The 21,475-nt window shown below is 36.2% G+C and overlaps 1 protein-coding gene across 1 annotated transcript in view; it reads right to left on the bottom strand.

Annotated features, from left to right (window-relative positions):
• The window catches only part of LOC111053174, a 60,801-nt gene that overhangs the window by 12,195 nt on the left and 27,131 nt on the right, over window positions 1–21,475 (bottom strand). Inside the window, exons 9-13 of the mRNA XM_039438563.1 lie at window positions 20,966–21,050; window positions 11,584–12,174; window positions 9,872–10,064; window positions 8,421–8,505; window positions 295–533 (exon numbers count right to left, since the gene is read on the bottom strand). Coding sequence (XP_039294497.1) covers window positions 8,475–8,505; window positions 9,872–10,064; window positions 11,584–12,174; window positions 20,966–21,050 — 900 coding nt within the window. The 3' untranslated portion in view covers window positions 295–533; window positions 8,421–8,474. The remainder of the gene's footprint in view (window positions 1–294; window positions 534–8,420; window positions 8,506–9,871; window positions 10,065–11,583; window positions 12,175–20,965; window positions 21,051–21,475) is intronic.

Raw genomic sequence — 21,475 nt, 5'->3', positions numbered from 1 at the left:
GATTGACCAGCCAAGCATCCACAAATGGTCACATTGCAGGGTTGATGAAATGACCAAAGACTTGGCGAACCACTTGGCCAGCCACTGGGCGATAGCATTGAGTCTCACAGTATGAGAGACTACCAGCGTCACATAGCTTCACCAAAAACAACTACTAGGACTATCGGCTTGAGTTAACATTGAAAATTGGAACATAAACACCCTATACCATGGGATATCTTCTTATTGTAAAGTGTAAATAAAAAGGCATTTATCAATCTATGCTATCCTGCTAGCTTTTGATTAGTGACTGACTATAATTTTGGGCGAACTGTCCGTGGTCTGAAACGTGGCCAGGTTGAAGTTGATGGTGGGCGTGGCTGAGGGCGAGGGAGAGGGGACAGCCACTGAGGGGGAAGAGGAGGAGGGTGATGGAGAGGAGGGGTAGGGAGGTGCCGGGTTGGGAGGGGTAGAGAGGCGATCGTGTAACACTGAGCTGCCACAACTCACGGAGCCGTTGCTCGCCAGCGAGTGACTGTCTAACGGAGAGTTCACTGCAACAAAAACATAAAAAATACCATTATTATTAAAAATTTAAAATAATCTATAATTTAAAAATCACATACATTTTCCAACACCTATGGTGTCATCTTCAGTGTGAAAATTAAAAAGTTTTGTGATCTTTCTAGACAACATTCCAGTGTTTCATCTATACAAATAAAAAATCGAGCCTCAAATTTTGACATTCAATAACATTTTTATGTGTGCACCGTTATGTTTGTTCGTTATGTTCAGAGCCAGGTTTATGGCCTATCAAATTTATAATCCGAATTCAGGTCTCTTTCCTACGGTCCTTCAAAGTTTGCATATAATCCTTATGGGAGAAGATTTGTGAGCTGGTCACACACCGAAATAAAAATCAGCTGTTATAATCATTGCGCCATCCAACAGCCGTCGGTAGATCTGTTTTCAATTTACTTTTTAGATTCACAAAATTTCAATTCTCAATAACTCCGCGGTACGAACGACGTCCAAACTTGGGTCGTAGAACTCGAAATGCTGTAAATTTAGAATATGCACGGGAAAATCAACAGCTAGGAGATATACCATCCAATTCCCAGCAAGCTGCATTCATCTATAACTAAAAATACAAACTGCTGCACAACTAAGCACATAGGAAGTCCATATTGAGATATAAATGTTAATACTAATTGTTGGATAATTTTCATAAAAATATAGCGCATCAGATTAAGCTAAGGCTAAGCACACCTGAGGAGGCGCGGCTTGGTAATACAAAGTGTTGATCTTATGGAGATTGCCTTATCACACCGTTCCACGCCATGTCCGATTCAGTGTGTGTGAGTTCTTCCATTCAAACCAATAAGCAAGGAGCACCTGGATGCAAAATGCCGCATCGCGCCTCCTCAGGTGTGCATCCAGCTAAAGTTTGTCATGAGATGCATTAACTATTTGGCGGTAAGAAGTTCGCCGGGCCAGCTAGTTATTTATAATTTTAAATAATCTCTAATTAAAAAATCACAAACATTTTCCAACACCAATGGTGTCATCTTCAGTGTGAAAATTTGAAAGTTTTGTGATCTTTCTACACAACATTCTAGGGGTTAAAGAAATGAGACGGGGCCGCCGAAAACAATGGATGGACATGTAGAAATTCTAGTGACCCTTCAGTGGTCACCTATTGTTATTGAATTTCGACATTTTCGTGGTCTATTGTTAAGGTTTCCACTTCAAGCAATATATTGGTGGACAAGTCAGGTTACTTGAAGGCATTTCAGCTGTAAACCAGTGGCAGCATACAGTGATTGGATAAACACACACATTACTATCGATGACAAGTAAAAATTTAGTCAAACGTACATGGTGTGTAAAGCCCACATCGATTTTTAGACGTACATTTGTTAGCCGTCCTTATAAACTCTACGAGATTGAATGGGACTTGACAAACACATGATACACATCATATGTTTGCCAAGTTGTGTTCAATTTAATAGAATTCGAAAGGACGCCAAACAATCGTACGTTCAATAAGTATCGAATTGTATGTAACTCAAGTTAGTCTAAATATAAAGAAAATAAAAATCTTAGTACTTTTTTTGAAATATTTTATCACAACATGTTTCAGACATTTATGCCATTTTCAAGTGATTCAATTTATGATTCATTTATATGATTCATATTTATTCGGCATAAATGTCCGAAACATGTTGTGATAAAATATTTCATAAAAAGGGTACTGAGATCTTTATTTTCTTTATATTTATATTACAAGTAGCCCTATACAGAAAAGAGACTCAAGTTAGTCTGTATACAGCTTGTGAGCAAGTTGAGTTTCATCAAATGAACCATTGGGAATAGTAAAATAATTACAAGTACTTGATCACTGATTCACATTCAATAATAGCAGAAAATACAAGTAACAGATGTAAGGTGCAAAGTAATAGATAAGTTGGTGCTACCAGCTAGAATTGCTTTCAAGAAAGCACACGGGGCCACTAATGAGAGTAATGAAGCGGAATCAGAGGACAATAAAGTATGCTAGTCGAGAGTTAGAGGATGCACCTTTTTGGAACAATAGACCAGTGCACAGGTAGCGCGGCCACGTCTCCTTTCTTTTACCACATTCTAGTGTTTTATTATGAATAAATATCACTACATCTCACTAACAACAGTATCACAAGAGATGTACTGAATTCTTTAGAAAAATTCTTCATTCTTTATTGATTGATACAATAAGTACATCATCAAAATGATAGGGAGAGAATAGAAGGCAACCTTGTGTTATTCCTCTCTCAAATTTAGATAACGTTACACATTGTCCTAAATAGGTTAAGACGAAGTTGTTCACTTCAAAATATTTTCAGTCCTTAATTATTTTCACAACGTAGATTTTTAAATTTAGATGCTTCAAAACCAAACATAGATGCATCTCACCAACAATAGTATTAGAATTACTAGAATATTCCATGAGATGTACTGAATTATAGATGTACACAAAGATGTGTGATTGCCCTTCAATTCAAATGGGACAAGCACATTAATCTATCAATTACCCGGATCAGGAAGCTTCTCTACAAATTCTATCAACTCCGTAAAATCCTCAACTATGAGACATTAAAAACTGTTTATTCTTCTTTAGTGCAATCAATTTTAAGATACGTCATAATTATCTGGGGAGCTACGAATTTTATACATGTAGAACCTCTCTATAAACTTCAAAAACGAATACTGAAAATAATAGGCTTCAAGGAAAATCAATTCCCCACGAACATTCTTTTCAAGGACAGTAAAGTACTGAGTCTAAGACAACTCTACATCCAGGCTGTCATCACGCGAATGAGGAGAAACAACGAACACATAAGACTGGCAGATCATAACCATCAAACAAGACAGAGAAACACACATTCAATAGTACCAAGGATGAACACTACATTTGGGCAAAGAAACTACATATTTTTGGGACCAAAAATTTACAATTCAATACCAAGTTACATTAGGGCAGAATTCAATAGACACAGGTTCAAGAAAAGTTTATTTTCCTGGTTGGTTGATATTGGGGTGGAAAATTGTGAAATTTTAGTTAGACTGTAATATTGAAACTATTTATTCTTCATTCTTCTCTTTACTGTTTTTAATTTTTCTAAAATAACCTTTCTTATTATTATCCTTAGTAGAATATTAATATTTATCTACCAATTTCATATTTTTGTTTGTATTATAAATTTTTACTAATTTTATTATAAAAAACTTTAATCCTATATAAGTGAATGAAGTTTGTAAATAGTAATTATAACACGCAATAAGCAACTATTACTTATACCCCAACACATATAATTTATAGTGGGGTGTATGTTATTCACTGAAGTTATCATTTATTCATTGTTGAAACACCGCTGATTTATGTAGTTACATTACAATACTATATTATCAATATTCTAATGTTCCATTCAATCTTCATTGTAATTAATAAGTTTTCATAATATGTGAAATTTTTTGCATATTTAGCTGTTGTACTGTAATTTATTGTATATTCGTGTATAGACTAGAATGTATTGTGACTTGAATAAATAAATTTGAATTTGAATTTAAAAAAAAAATCTCAATAACAAAAATTCTCAAGAAGTTCAAGATATGAACTTCAAACCGGTTGCATTGGACTCCAAGTTCAATCTATCTATAATATTGATGTAGGCTAGCCCTACGTGGATATCATGTGAGCACAGTAGTCAAGGTGACTGTTTTAGCAACGAACGTTTACAAGTAAATAACTAGTTGAAGTTAAGAGTTTTATGAGATGATGTTTTATTATATTTTTATCTCGTTCATAGATGTAAACTTTTAATAAATAAAGTGTCAATTACAAAAGCACATTTACAACAATATAATAAAGAAAGGATCACCTTAAACATGTACAGGATAGGAGATACACGAATGACGCATCATCACGTCTAAACTACTAGACTGATTAACTTGCAATTTTGCATAGAGATTCTTCTCAATTTACCGAGGATGGTTATAGGCCTATTTTTAATTCTTCAAGGTTTCAGTATGTCAAGTTTTCAGTCTGTCAAGTTCATAATTAGACCCTTGCGGAGTTACTTGCTAGTTTATAATAATTTAGAAACGAAATTGGGGCGAGGAACAGTTTAGGGTTGTACCTGTTGGTCCTCCCCCAATTATTTTAATGAATAACTATGTATCTTAATCAAAAATCTGGTGTGGTACACTCACACAACTTTCCTTGAACTGTGAGCCTCATTCTTAAACGAGAATAATTTAGAGAAATAACATAATGACGATTGGCGGCAACATAATTATTTGAAACTACGATCAGACTACTGTATATAATTGTTTTCAGAGTACTTTTTCCTTTGTGTAAATTGTGAAATCTGATGATTCTTTAAAAGTCGTCAAAACAGCTGTTCTACAGATGAAATATCTCGACTATGTGTTATTTTTATAGACTGCTCTACTTACCTACCTCATGCACGAGAAGGAGGTTACAAAGTCCATTTCTCAAGGATGGGGTGAACCCCCCATTAGTTTCCCAGGAAGGAGACACATGCCAGTTGATGGAGCTGATGAATAACTATACAGAGTATGAATTTGAAATAAATCAGTCGAGTAATTTTTGAGAAAATCGTGAAAAGCATGGTTTTTTAGTAATTATCCGCCATTTTTCACGAGAATATTACGCAGCTCCTGCAATTTTCCCAGAAATGAGACTCATGTCAGTTGATAGGGCTTATAAATAGCTATCCATGATATTGATTTGAGGAAAATCGTTAGAGCCGTTTTCGAGAAAACCGTGAAAACCATGTTTTTTTTTAGTAATTATCCGCCATTTTTCTCAAGAATATTACAGAACTCCTGCGATTTTCACAGAAATGAGACTCATGTCAGTTGATAGGGGTAATACATAGCTATCCATGGTATAAATTTGAAGAAAATCGTTAGAGCCGTTTTCGAGAAAACCGTGAAAAACATGTTTTTTTTAGTAATTATCCGCCATTTTTCTCGAGAATATTACGCAGCTCCTGCAACTTTCCCAGAAATGAGACTCATGTCAGTTGATAGGGCTTATAAATCATCCATGGTATAAATTTGAAGAAAATCGTTAGAGCCGTTTTCGAGAAAAACGTGAAAAACATGATTTTTAAGTAATTATCCGCCATTTTTTCCGCCATCTTGAATTGAATTTTATTGAATTTCTTATTGTCGGATCCTTATGGTATAAGGACCTTAAGTTTAAAATTTCAAGTCGATTGGTTAATTAGGAATGGAGTTATCGTGTTCACAGACATACACACATACATACACACACACACACACACACACACACACACACACACACACACATACACACACACACATACACACACACACACATACACAGACCAACACCCAAAAATCATGTTTTTGGACTCAGGGGCACAGTATACATACAGTACGGTACGGAAACTTGGCTAGTACCCTGACGCTAAAATCCGCCATCTTGTTAGGAAGCGCCGCATTGTAATAGTATTGATGGTAGGTTCGGATCACACTAATGATCCGGATCAATTGATCTGGTTCACTACTACGAGCCAATCAGAAGACCAGGATTGGAACTTCCCAAGGTCACGTGACGTGTTTAGTATTGGCGTCATGTAAAATGCATTGGTTAGATAGGCGATTGATTACAAGTTTCCATTCTGTATTTTCTGTGTCAGGGGACCTTGAAACGTATAGAAAACTTGAAATTAGGGTACCTTAATTTTTTACTTCCTTGCCCTACTACCATAGGTAAGGAAAGTATTGCTTTCCAAAAAAATTAAGGTACCCCAATTTCAAGTTTTCTATACGTTTCAAGGTCCCCTGAGTCCAAAAACATGATTTTTGGGTATTGGTCTGTGTGTGTGTATGTGTGTGTGTGTGTGTATGTGTGTATGTCTGTGAACACGATAACTCCATTCCTAATTAACTGATCGACTTGAAATTTTAAACTTAAGGTCCCTATACCATGAGGACCCGACAATAAGAAATTCAATAAAATTCAATTCAAGATGGCGGAAAAAATGGCGGATAATTACTAAAAAACCATGTTTTTCACGTTTTTCTCGAAAATGGCTCTAACGATTTTCTTCAAATTTATATCATGGATAGCTATTTATAAGCCCTATCAACTAGCATAAGTCTCATTTCTGGGAAAATTTCAGGAGCTCCGTAATATTCTTGAGAAAAATGGCGGATAATGACTAAAAATCCATGTTTTTCACCGTTTTCTCGAAAACTGCTCTAACGATTTACTTCAAATTCATACCATGGATAGATATTCATAAGCACTATCAACTGGCATGAGTCTCATTTCTGGGAAAATTCCATGAGCTCCGTAATATTCTTGAGAAAAATGGCGGATAATGACCAAAAACCAGGTTTTTCACGGTTTTCTCGAAAACGGCTCTAACGATTTTCTAAATTCAAGCCATGGGTAGCTATTCATAAGTCCTATCAAATGACATGAGTTTTTTCCTTGGAAAATTGCAGGAGCTCCGTAATATTCTTGAGAAAAATGGCGGATAATTACTAAAAAACCATGTTTTTCACGATTTTTTCAAAATAACTTGACCGAATTTTTTCAAATTCATACTCTGTATAGTTATTTATCAGCTCTATTAACTGGCATTAGTCTCCTTTCTGGGAAACTAATGGGGGGTCCACCCCATCCTTGAGAAATGGACTTTGTAACCTCCTTCTCGTGCATGAGGTAGGTAGGTAGAGCAGTTCATAAAAAGAACACATAGTCGAGATATTTCATCTGTAGAACAGCTGTTTTGACGACTTTAAAAAAATGACGACTAAAAAAATCATTGAATTTCAGAATTTACACAAAGGAAAAAGTACTCTGAAAACAATTATATATACACATATACAAAAGTCTGATCGTAGTTTCGAATATGAGCAAGGAAAATTGTGTGAGTGTACCACACCAGATTTTTTTGGAAAGCAATCCTTACCTATGGTAATAGGGCAAGGAAAGTAAAATGAATAATGCATTATCATAATCATTAATCAACTTTTCATCAAGTAGAAAGTCCTTACAATGAGAGACATAGAAAATGAGTGATGGAAATCAGTTGCTACACTTTCAAGAGAATGACTTCACAAGATTTGGAAAAATTAAAATAGATCAAATTATGAAGATAGATAATTCTTAGGGTGTGTCTCACACTGTATGCGTGTGATCACTATGCAAGTGCACACTTTGTTATGCATGACCAAGCGCGCAGATGAGAAACACCTATCAAAGGAAACACTCACACTGAAAGCATGCATGTATTGATTGTGTTTAGTGTGAGCAGCTGCATGCATGTCACAACGTGTTTCAATGGCACTTTTATACAACATTCAATTTTATTTATACAATAAGTACATTATCGAAATGATAGGGGGAGGAAAATAAGGTAACCTTGAGGTTGAATGAAAAAGACTAAGAAATTGTCAAAAACCACTGATTTATTGATAATTAGAAAGACCGGATTGACAATGGTGTAATAACCGAAACCGGTCTTTCTAATTATCAATAAATCAGTGGTTTTTGACAATTTCTTAGTCTTTTTCATTCAATATGAATAATTACCACAATATCAACTTCTCAACTACACAAAAAGTAACCTTGAGGTATTCCTCTATCAAATTTACATAACGTAACACATAGTCCGAAATAGGTTAAGTGTTGTAGTTCTTCAATATTCACAAAATTTTCAGATCTCAAATATTTTCACAAAGTAGATTTTCAAATTTAGATGTTTCAAAACTAAACATAGAACTATTTTTAAAATGTTGTTTTTCGACTCATGCAAGATTCGACGTGCACTTGCACAAATACGCATCAAATTATCAGTCATTCATAGAAATATTTGAAAGTAATAAAGTATGCTTACCGGTTTGTTGATGAGGTTGTAACTGGTATTGTTTGGAATTGCGTACATTATGGGCTAAAGCACTAATGGCGGCAGGATTATTCGTCTGTTGGCAAAAACAAACACAAAATATGATCAAGAAAACTAATAAATTGCAATTATTTATGAAAATTTGTTGCATTAATGAAACTTTCAATCTATTAAGCTTATAGATCTCTAGCTTCATCATCCATTCCAAAACTTCATTGGAAACAACTCGTCTTCAAATTTTCTTTTTGCTGAGGGGGATGACGACATGAGCTTCAGACTTGTGCATGGCTAATGAAACGGATGATTATGAAAGATAACTTAGCCTCCAGTTTAACGCGGGTTCCGAATTCTCATTGCATTACATTGAATGATTCCAATTACATATATATTGACGACATATATATTATTTATTGTCAAATTAATTAAAACAATATAAAAATCTTGTAGTACCCTTTATTATTAAAAACTTTAAAATATTTCAACGACTAGTTTCAAGTCTTTAAAAAAGGGTACAGCAATATTTTTATATTGTTTTTATTAATTTGTTCAAAAGTGAAGTGTTTTTATATTTTATATTTACATTCAAAAGCCCATAGAAGTGAAGTGTTTTTATATTTATTGTCCTATTTAAAACATGAAAAAACTTGAGTATGAACCAACTTACTTGATGGAATTGATACTCTACAAAACGTCAACTACGTTTCTTGAGAATTCCCGCTTGTAAACGTACTCTCAGCAAGTATTATTTATTAATCCTGATACACAAATTAGCCGTGATATAACATTTTCGAAGTTTATTGTTTAAAATTATTGTATAATAATCATTAAGTACTTCTTGTTAGCTTATTATTTTTCATCTTGTTGAGCTATTGATATTGTTATCTTATTTGTTTGCTAATAATTGTGAATTGGGATAAATAAACCGGCTTTGGTGCAACCGGCACATGGACTTGTTTCTAAAACAAAATTTCTTAGATGGCTAAAGGTGCGTTCATATTTACGCGCCGCGAACACGCAAATTTCACTTTTCATCAGCTGATTATATCTGTATTTGTACAGAAACGGTAAGATACAGATATAAAAAGCTTGGCATCAGCTGATTAAAAGTGAATTGCTCATGTTCGCGGCGCGTATATCTGTACGCACCTTTAGGCTCAACTCACATTTACGCGACTCGGGTCGAGAAGAGACTCGACTCTAGTCGAGAGCAGTGTTTACAAATGGTGACGTCGCGGAGACTAGAATCGACTGGTCTGAGTGTCACCATTTGGAAACACATGCTCTCAACTACAGTTGAGTCTCTTCTCGACCTGAGTCGCGTAAGTGTGAGTTGAGCCTTAGAGGTCTTATGCCTGAATATCTAGAGACTTCATTCAATGTAATTTCTTAGTTAAAATACTGTGATGAATTTGAATATGTATTTTGGTGACTGATATACTCACTTGTAACGTGGCAATGTTGAAACTAATGGAGGTAGGTGTGTTGGCGTTTGCGTTGGGACTAGAGGGCGAGGGGGGAGCCAAGTGGGAGGGTGAGGGTGCTGGGGTGAGGCCACATAAGGCGTGGCAGTCAGGCGGTCGAAAATCGTCGCACTAGTTGAGTTGTTCGGCATTGGGTTATCTGCCGATGGTGAACCTGGAAATCACAAACAAATTACAATTCAAATTTACAAAAATAATCCTCAGTACAATCCGTACCACTCATTTTTCAATATTACAACCATAGAGAAAATATAGCATGAGAAGATATCATGAGACATGGTATGGGTCGTCAATGTTCCAAATTTCAAGCCGATTACAGTTGACAACTGTCTATCATTACTTTTTTGTCCGCGTGAGAGTGTAAGAACGGCACAGTATGAGAGACTATCAGTGTCACATAACATCAAAGGAGTGGCCGTAGTCGAGTGAATTAGAAGCTGGCTTCATAATCCAGAGGCCCGGGTTCGAATCCCAGCCCGGGCAAGATATTTTTCTCGGGCCACTCCCGTGTTTTGGATAGACACGTTAAGCCGTCGGTCCCGGCTGTCTTAAAAAGTAGTCGTTATATAGGTCATGTCAGAGGCCCTAAAATTGATCAGTTGCGACATGAAAACTCTGACACCAGACCTGAGCCAGCCAGGTAACTCGATATTATTATTATAACATCAAAAAAAGAACTACTGGGACTATCGGCTTGAGCTGACAATGAAATTTGGAACAACTTATTCTATGATTTTTTTTTTGTTTTTTCTTCAGCGTAACTTATAGATCACCAGAGAACTAGGTGATTGCAACACGACTACAATCAGAATGGTTACGAAATCCTTACTGTACAATTCATACAACTCATGTTCTCAATTCAAAAATTAATTGTCATAAAAATTTGATCCAAGATATTTATATCATTGGAAGAATAAAGCCATGTCCAGACTAAACAAATGTTCGACAAATACGTTTGTTGAAACAGTTTGGACAAATTTTATTATGTTTGACAAACAATGTTTGCCCGTGGTCAGTGTGGACGCGTCACCAAACAAGATATTTGTAATTGGAGAGAACAGGTTTTATGTTTAACAGCAAACACTAAAAATGGTTGAAGCAATAATTTTTTGTTTGACAAGCAATGATTGTACAAACTTTTCAAAATGTTTGTCCCTGAGCCCCTCAAAAAACATGTTTGCCTAACATGTGTTCAGTGTGGACACGGTTTAAGACGTTGATGTTGTCAATACCACTATATTTGTTCAAAATTAATTTACATTACAGAACCAGGTTTCATGGTAACACCTACCACATCTTTAGCTGAACTAATTCTTTCAATTATGGAGAAGTACCACTCCTCATACCACACAATAAAATTATATCTATATCAGATGATTCTGTCAGGAATAGAATCAGTTCTAATTGACAAAAAACTGCTCTAAAATAGTGTTTCTATTATTAATGAACAAATAAATATTGAATGAAAAAGACTAAGAAATTGTCAAAAAACCACTAATTTATTGATAATTAGAAAGACCGGTTTCGGTTATTACACCATTGTCAATAAATCAGTGGTTTTTTGACAATTTCTTAGTCTTTTTCATTCAATATGAATAATTACCACAATATCAACTTCTCAACTACACAAAAAGTGAAACAAATAAATAAATAAATGAATAGTATTGACTCACCTTGCAACAATCCCGTCAACCCAGGCATCGACTGACTGAGACTGGACACCGTTGTCACCACCGGCGTTTGCGGCCGCACTTTCCCCCCCACTCCCACACCTACCCCGACCCCCACCCTGCGCACTACAGGCCGGCCAACCTGCGTCGTCACACCACTGTTCACAACAGGTCTACCAACCGGCTGCTGTTGTATTAACGGCGGCGAATTCAAATGATTCACTAGCGGCGAAATTGATAACCTCACAAGTTGCGACGCCCCTCCCCCCACCTGTACTTTCCTCTGCGGCTGCTGTAAACTATATCTACTATCACTCAACAACCCACTCAAACTGTTCATACTAATATGGTTACTGCTAGGACTCTTCAACAAACTCTGCAGCGTTGTTGTGTTACTATTGTTCGTAATTGTAGCACCTATCAGCGTGTTGTTGTTGGTGGTGGAGTGGTTGTTGTTCAGACTCACTACGCTCGCCGGGTTGTTGTCGGTTGTCGCAGTGAGCAGTGAGTGCAGCGTGTCGTTGTTGATGTTGACGGCGGCGGCCATGTTGGAATTTGAATTTGCCGCCGCTGCTGAGTTGGCTGCCGCCACGGCTAGAAACAGGACAATGCACCGGTTAATTGTGAGTGCTAGAAGCAGTACACAGTCTCACATTGATTACAAAATATAAATAGATACTATAATGAATAGATCTATAATGATTTATTGTATTGTATTTCAACTTGAGAATGACCTAAGTTATGGTCGAAACTACTAAATAATAAAGGGTACAACAAGTTTTCATATTGTTTTTATTAATACTGTAATGTTTTGCTAACCGTATGGCCGCATTGGATGTGTATATGAGCAAGTGCACGCTTGGTCATGCTTGACCAAGAGCGCAGATGAGAAACAAAATGTGGGAAGAGCAATAGGAACACTCACACTGAACGCGTGCACTTGCTGGTTGCGATCAGTGTGAGCAGCTACATGCAAGTCACAAGTCCTCAAACAAACAAACAACTTATTTCAATGGTTCTTTCCAGATTTTGTTTTTTGGCTCATTCATGATCTGACAAACAGTCACTTTGCGCACTAGTTGCACAAATAACTATTTTCAATAATTTCATTATGAATTCTCATAATTAAGATTAAATACTTTGTTAATTATTGATTCATTCTACATTGTTAAAAGACGATCTGGCAACAGAGCAAAGCGTGAGAGAGATAGCGCTATCCGCTTTGTTGAATGATAGACAAGGATATAGTGAGGTCCACGTTATAATGGCAGTGTTTGATTAGCAATGGTATTGCTATAGTGAGGTCCACGTTATAATGACAGTATTTGATCAACTTTGGTTTTGCTATCCTTGTCTATCATTCGACAAATCCGCTGGTACTATCCTTTTCTAGGTCCACAACGATACCAATTATGTTTTTGACAGTGTAGAAATATAAATAATTAATGAAGAGAATCGGCATCGCTATTCTTCTATCTGTATCCACTGCCATTATAACGTGGACCTCACTATATCCTTGTCTATCATTCAACAAAGCGGATAGCGCTATCTCTCTCACGCTTTGCTCTGTTGCCAGATCGTCTTTTAACAATGTAGAATGAATCAATAATTAACAAAGTATTTAATCTTAGTTGGTAGCGCTATCTCTCTCACGCTTTGCTCTGTTGCCAGATCGTCTTTTAACTGAACTGAATTCCTGAACTGCATGACTGGTGAGTGTGGTACACGAGTGAGTTGCATGGACAGGCCAAACACGATTTGAACTTTTCGACTCCATTTTTCGTAACCGGCATGCCCGTGATTTCACTTGTTATTGTTCTGATTACACTGAGAATCTGAGTGACTCTACTGCGACTTTATCGTGAACTGTACTGCTGTAGGAGTGACAGTGAAAGTGAAATTCTGATAACGCTGATAACTGCAACAAACTATTTTTACAACTGACTGTTATCTATGCGGCTGACTGTTGTGAAGATGTGAAGTGGCTTATCATCAGCTGATCTTTGTTTACCTGCAACCATAGCAACAGATTCAGGAGAGGCATGACAACTGAGAGCGGTAACTTTGAACTTCTTTCGTTATAGATCTATCCATACTGTCCACCAAATAACAACTTAGTGCGGCAATTTTAGACTTCTTTTGGTATAGAACCCATAGACACTGTCAACCAATAAAATAATATTAGTATGGCTAATCAGACTAATACATTTCAAACCTACAAAACTTCAAAGAATAATACGGGATTGTTTTATAAGAGTCACTGCTTTAGAAAGAGTCATACATTAGCAAGCGGTGACATTAGCTGGCGATGTTGCACCACCGGCTGCTTGTCTTCAGTGATAACATCGGCGGCGATTGACTCGATTAAATATACTTCAGGAAATCATAAAAAGCATGCTGCACATCAGACACCGGCCGAGCTGTCTTATACAGTGAACGAAAAATGTCCAGTATCAAAATTGAAATCGTCACAACTTGGAAATAGAGCCTCACTTGATTCATTTCTGAATTCAGGTCGGAAAGCTTCACCTATCTGTTATGAAACGGGTTCTCAAACTGAAGACATTGTTTTACAATCTAAAGACGATCTAATCAAGAGAATATGTCAGTTAACTGAAAATCAGTCTGCCCTAGTCGAAGAAATCCAACGATTGACTTTACAATTGGAAAAATATCAAGATAAGGATACTTTATGTAATGATCCAAAAAACATGAAAAGATCAGATATTACAGTGAAGACTGACACTATAGATTTTCAAACAAAGGTGATGATTGATTTCTCCGCACAAACTAAAACAAAATTTACCTGTCCTGATTGTTCTGAGCGATTAGAAAAAGTAAGATTAATGGAACTTAATATTATGGAACTCAAACAACGACGCTGGGAAGATAGAATGACTTTTGAAGAGACATTACGAAAACATGAAAACGTTAATAACACGGAAGAAAAATTAGGTAATGCTAAAAAGTTGAAAGGTATGAAGACTACGGATTACGGTGGTAGTGAGAGAATTAGTAATGGGAGGAAACAATTGAGAAAGGAAAACTGGAAAACTCAAAGCACTCACTGCGAATCACGCAAGAAAAGAATCTTAATGTTTGCTGATGACACTGGCAGATTAATCTGTCCAAAGCTACATAACATGACTGATTCGGATACAACAGTTTCCGGAAATGTATTCTCGGGAGCTGGATTGGACGTGATTTTGGGTGCGGTCAGATCGAACACAGAGCACAGGAATTTTACAAAAAATGATGCAATTGTTTTGACAGGTGGCTCTAATGATGTTATGAGATACCGTAATATTAATAGACTTTTGAGAAGAATTGATGAGACAATTGAAACTCTAAGGCATACAAATGTTATAATGTGTACACTGCCCTACAGATACAATCAGTTGCCACAATCAACGTGTAATAGAATGATTACCAGATTCAATGAAGGAGTTAAAAATCTAACAGAGTATCATGGTACGTCGCTAATTGAACTCAATGACTTACAAACACAGGATCACACATCACTCAATCAGCATCTGAATGGGAGAGGGAAGGTTCAGTTTTCCAAGAGGATAATGCAGCAATTCAGAGCTCTTACAGCGAAAATCTCATATTTACAGAAAGTCGAAGATTCCAATTTGATTGATCTCTCATTGTCAACGATATCCGATGAAGGTGACTCCATTCTGAACAACTCAGACATAACTTCTTTTGAACTGTCAATACATAAGGACTCTTGCGCTGATGATAAACAAAGTGGAACAAATAAAAACTCTTCAACAAATTTTTTAGACCCAAGACAAATCAATCGTACTATGGTTACATAGATAAAGTAAATGGGAACAAAGAACATGACTTAAACGATGATGCTTTCTCAGAATGGTACAATGTTAACTCAGATCGATCTGACCTATTGCCGAATACGCCACCTGTAGATGCAGGCGGGTTGACGACGAGAATATTCTTTGTAAACGTATGTTCATTGAGGTCAAAAATTAGTCAACTAGAAGAGTTGTCTAAAGATACATCCTTCGATATTGTGTGCTTAAACGAGCATTGGTTGGTTGGTGATGAAGTGTCTTTTTATGTGCCAAATGGCTTTGTACTAGCAGCCTCATATTGCAGAGAGCCTCCTCTCACTCGAGGTGGCTCATCGATTTTAATTAAGAGAGAATTATCTTTCACCCTTGTTGACGTGTCACAGTTTTGTTTACCAACGCTATTTGAAGTATCAGCAATAAAGATAGTTAAATCGAATATCATAGTAGTGAGCATGTATAGAACACCAGACTCCAATCTCAGAGACTTTCTCAATAGATTAGAAGATTTTTTAACATTCGTGACTTCGAAATCCTATAGATCTATACTGCTAGCAGGCGACTTCAATATAGACATTCTCAAGGAAGATAACTCTGAAGTTCAAATGTTTCAAAACATAATGAGATCATTCAATCTTTACAAATCTCATTCATGTCCAACGAGGAAAAAGGCCTGCCTTGACAACTTTTTCACAGATTTGAGATCAAATTGCTATAATTGTTTCATTTACAAACAAGACTTGATTTCGGATCATGCTGGATTATTGCTTGAGTTTGGAATGCCATTGAGTGAATTGACTGAAAATCGCAATGTTTTGAATCAAAAGAAACCATCAGTAAGAAAATTTCGGCTACTGAGACAGGAAAACCTGGATAAATTGAATGAGTCACTACTAAATTATGATTGGTCAGAAATTATTCTACATATGATGTAAATAGAATGACGTCCATGTTTTCAAATGCTATTGTGTATTTTCTCAATCTACACTGTCCTTTAATCAAGCCTAGATCTACAAAAATGAAAAATAAGAAGTGGTACACAACGGAATTGACAACAATGAAACAACATCTTATGATTTTGTATAGTATATGGAAAGCCACAGGAGGAGATGTGGAGAAAAATAACTTTACAGAATACAAGAAAAAGTATAGAAAGGCATTGACACTAGCACAAGTTGCCGCAAATAATAAATTGATTTTGGAGTCAAAAAACAAATGCAAAACTGCATGGAAAATAATAAATTCTATTAAGGACACTACAACACCTGTACTAACTGATGTGAAGATTTCACCGGACGAATTCAACGATTTCTTTGTAGACGTTCCTGATAATGTCGTTGGCCATCAGCAGAGCTGTCAAAACCCACTTACCTATTCAGATTTTCTAAGAACCAACACAGGTATACGAAGGAATGACAACGAAACATCATGTAAGTTTTCCTGGATTAATGTAGACACTAATATAATAATGAAAATTGTAAAAAAAATGAGCTCATCACGTAGTGAAGATGTCTTTGGAATTTCAAATTTCTTACTAAAGAACATCATTGATTCAATCAATATTCCATTGGTATTCATAATAAATTCTATTTTTAAATCTGGTGTTTTCCCCGACTGTTTGAAACAATCAGTAGTCAACCCCATTCACAAAAAGGGTGATAAGAACCAACCTGAAAATTCAGACCTGTTGCGATAGGACCAATTATCAGTAAAGTGATTGAAACTTGTTTATTAATACCACTTACTGAACATTTCACTACTAATAAATTGCTCAATAATAATCAATTTGGCTTTCGAAACAAATGCTCCACTACTATGGCTTTAGAGAAAATTGTGGAGTTTATACTTGAGGGATTTGAGAGAGGTTCAGTTATTGGTGGTGGCCTGCTGGATCTGAGCAAGGCTTTCGACACTGTGTCACACTCAATTCTATGCAAGAAACTTGAATATTATGGAATTGAGGGCTCTGAATTGAACTTGATCAAATGCTACTTGAAAGATAGAATTCAAATAGTCAGAGTCGATAATAATTATTCAGCTCCTAGATTCACAAAAGCAGGCGTTCCGCAAGGATCTGTACTGGGCCCGTTTTTGTTCATTGTCTATATCAATGACTACAGTGTGAATGTCCCATCTTATTCAGTATTATATGCTGACGATACCACCGTTCTGAGCATTGATAAGAATGAGAACGTTGTTTTAAGTCAACTCAACAATGCTTTAGAGAGTTCAAAGCGATGGTACACAGCCAATCACTTGGCATTGAATGAGAGAAAATGTGAAAATATAATATTCTCATTGAGAAATACATCTAGTGAACGGTATGAGAATTATATGAACCCTGTGAAATTGTTAGGAGTCATGTTAGACAGTAAGCTGTGCTGGACCAATCAAATTGATTTCCTTTGTAAAAAACTATCCCGCAGCTTATACGCTCTGAAGAGACTGAGGCTTTGTGTCAGTAAAGAAGTGCTGATATCAGCCTATTACGGTTTATTTCATTCTCACTTGAGCTATGGACTTCGCCTATGGGGGAACTGCAGTGGTATGAAGAGGGTTTTTGTATGGCAGAAAAAGGCAATTAGATGCATCGTTGGTCTGAGGAATGATGAATCATGCAGACAAGCCTTCCCAGATCTTCAGATAATGACACTGTCATGCATGTACATATTTTGTAATCTGATGCACATGAGAAAAAATGAAACCAACTTCATACGACAAGAGGAGATTCACAGCTACGCAACAAGACAGCGTTCGTTCCTGACAACACCTCATATCCGTCTCAACAAGACCTTCATGAGTTACAAGTTCCAGCAGTTTCGAATCTTCAATAAGATGCCCCAGAGAATTAGACAACTACCGGAACCAAGATATAAGGCAGTTATTTGCAAGTGGCTGAAAGAAAAAGCATTTTATGATTTAAATGAATATATGAACTGCACTGACATGCCTAGTGACAATCAATGACAGCATAGATTATATGTGTATATATTGTATTTTGTTCTTTTTCAAACAAATTGACGATGCCTATTGTACAGTGTTGTATTTAATGGCAAATAAATATTCTTATTCTTATTATTATTCTTAATTATGAGAATTCATCATGAAATTAATGAAAAATATAATTTCTTGCTTGATAAAGACAAGACAGAAGATCGGCAACGTTTTTCTCCTATCTTTCTCCACTCCTATTATAACGTGGACATCACTACAGCACATTCACGCATCCAATGTGATCATACCCTAAAGCTGAGTTTTCGTTTGTGTGTAAATACCGTCGTCGACCACAACAGGGTGAGAATCTCAGATTGGGTAGATTTCAATTTGTCTAAATAACCTAAAATATTATGTTCAATATTATGCTTTAATGGGGAAGGTTTAGTTTATACTTTTTTTCTACGGATACCTTGAAAAGTGACCATTTGTGCACTGATTGCAGGCCGCAAAGAATCACTTTTGCGCTCTAGTGCGCAATCTATTACTTTGCGTACTCCAGATTTGCAGCATGACAACGCAAAATAATTAGTAGGTTATATGGAGCACCAGTGCAGGAAAATCAAAATTAAGTTGGTAACAGTGACAGTGGTATAGTGGTTATAATATTGGGGGCAGTGGACAATGATGACAATGGTTGACAGCAGCCACCACATTCACCACATGTGCCGCCTTCTTTCATTTTAAATAAATGAATAAATTAAGGTTTTTATTAATAATAAAATTACACAGAAAAACATTTGATGGATTTCAGGGAATTTTACCCATAATTACCCACTTTTCATATTCAATGGTAACTGTAGGAAAAATTTAATGTGAAATACGTGCGCAAAGTTCGTTTGCTGCACTCAAGAAACCATTCCGCCCTCGCCTACGGCTCGTGCGTAAACGTTTCTTTCGGTGCAGCAAACTGTCACTTTGCGCACTAGTTGCACAAATAACTATTTTATACTTTCAAATGACAATATGTTTATACTATTAAAAATGTTTTGATTCTTGAATAATAAAGACAAATAATGAAAATATGTTTTAGCACACTTGAAATTTGGACAATATGAATGTCTACAATGATTGCCGTCGTCGACTGCGGAAATTTACGCACAAACCAATTTGTGGAGTTCCTAAGCGACGACTAGAGCTACTCTAGCCACTGTATTGTATCTATAGCCGAGCGATACTAGAAACAAGAATGGCACTGAATAGTTTTAAGAGCTGTAGTGAGAATTAACTTCATATAGCTAGCAATAGGGAATGCTAACAATATAAAGTAAATCTCAATATAGAATTAGTCTAAAACTTGATACTGGAGTCTTGCACCAATGCAAGGCAATAAATCTGTATCTCAGAGTTAGAAGGGCGTAAGTCTCAAACGGCTGATTTTGCAGGAGAGCCCAAAAAGTATTAGGTGAGCCGTCCACTGGAACCGATTTCGTCCGAACTAGCATCGGAAGAAAACTACCGAGCTCGTAAGAACGATCCCCCAACAAAGAAAGCTATAGATTCTCGTCCATTGCAACAGGTTCAATGTCCGTGCACGGCCGTCTCCGGCCGATCAAGTTTTCGATCCGAATTGAATGGGATTTTCCGACTCTATCCGGCCGAAGTCGATCTGAGACATCATCCTAACCTCAAAATTGTTTCACAGTCTTGTTTGTTTTTGTTTTTTGAAGTTGTTCTGTTTTATAAAGTTGTAACTAAGGACAATGAAAAGTTAGTAAGTTTGGTTCAAGAGCATGTTCCATTGTGAGATATGCGAGACAAAAGATATCATCGTCGTGATGTTCAAAGGAATCTGTGGACAAAGATTGCTGAACAAATAGGATCTGAAGGTAAGATTATTGTAATGAATAACTAATTTAGTAGATATTTGTTTATTCAATTTTCAAAATCTCAATATAATCATTGTTTATGAAAAATTTTAATGGCAGTGATAGTAGTTAATTCAATATTCAATAGTTCAGCCAACTACTGAGCTGGACTGACGTAAACGGTTCCAATGGACGACCTTATTTTGCCGAATCAACGGCCGGTAGATTCGTCCGATCCAACGGCCGAACGGATCGGTTGAATACGGTTCCAGTGGACGGTTACCCTTACACTTCCAGCCGGGGCTAAAAGGGCGTAACTCAAATCAGCATTGCACTTACTTGTGAATTATTGGACTCACGTTGTTTAATGCTTACTATCTTTACGCTCGCTATCTTCAAAACAATCACCAGCAGAGGACTTACGTTATCTTGAAACTATAGAGTTCGAAAAACTGAACAAGACCCACTTAGAAACATAATTTTGTCAAAAAATGGACTTACGCTCCTCTAGCTCTGAGGTACAGAATGCAATATGAAATGCTTTACAAACATTGATGATTCCAAGCATCACAAAATTCAATCTTATTCAAAATCGATTGCTAATTTTGATATTATAATAACAATATAGATATTATTCAACCTGATATAATGGGAATAGAAACCTAGAATTTCGTTTCCACAAACAGTGAAACGAATATAAACAATTACTTTCAATATTTTGTACAATTTTGAAAAGAAAAGAGGACATTTATGCCAATGATTGCTTACCTCTTTCGAACTGTTCAGCACAGTTCTCAAAGTCTTGAGCTATCGCAATGATCGCGGGGTCCGTCGACACAGTCGGTTTACTGGGCTGTAAAAACAAAAGAAATGTTCATGTTACTAATCAATAATCATCTATTTTCCAAATCATTATCATTGTCAGTGCCAGATAATTGTCAGTCAACCAAATCAATTCACTATTGTCATATGTCACAATATACTTCAACAATTTAAATAAATTCCATTTTATAAATACTTCAACATATTTATACAGGCTCATACACTAATAACTCATTAACTAAACAATTTAATTCCTCATTCTAAGTAGTTGTGGAGGTGATCCATACTGAATTGGAAGACTAAATATTGTACAACCACAGATTTATTGAAAAGTCAAAATACCGGTTTCCGTTGTTACACCAAACAAACAAACAATGTATCAATAACAAACTGAAGACTAGGAACAACATTATAAGTAAGTTGGCTGGTGCAAGCTGGGGATGCAGTGTGAAGGCT

Source organism: Nilaparvata lugens, chromosome 12, assembly GCF_014356525.2.
Source record: "Nilaparvata lugens isolate BPH chromosome 12, ASM1435652v1, whole genome shotgun sequence".
NCBI lineage: Eukaryota > Metazoa > Arthropoda > Insecta > Hemiptera > Delphacidae > Nilaparvata > Nilaparvata lugens.
Note: the sequence above shows the minus strand (reverse complement) of the source record. Positions and strands in the feature narration are given on the sequence as shown.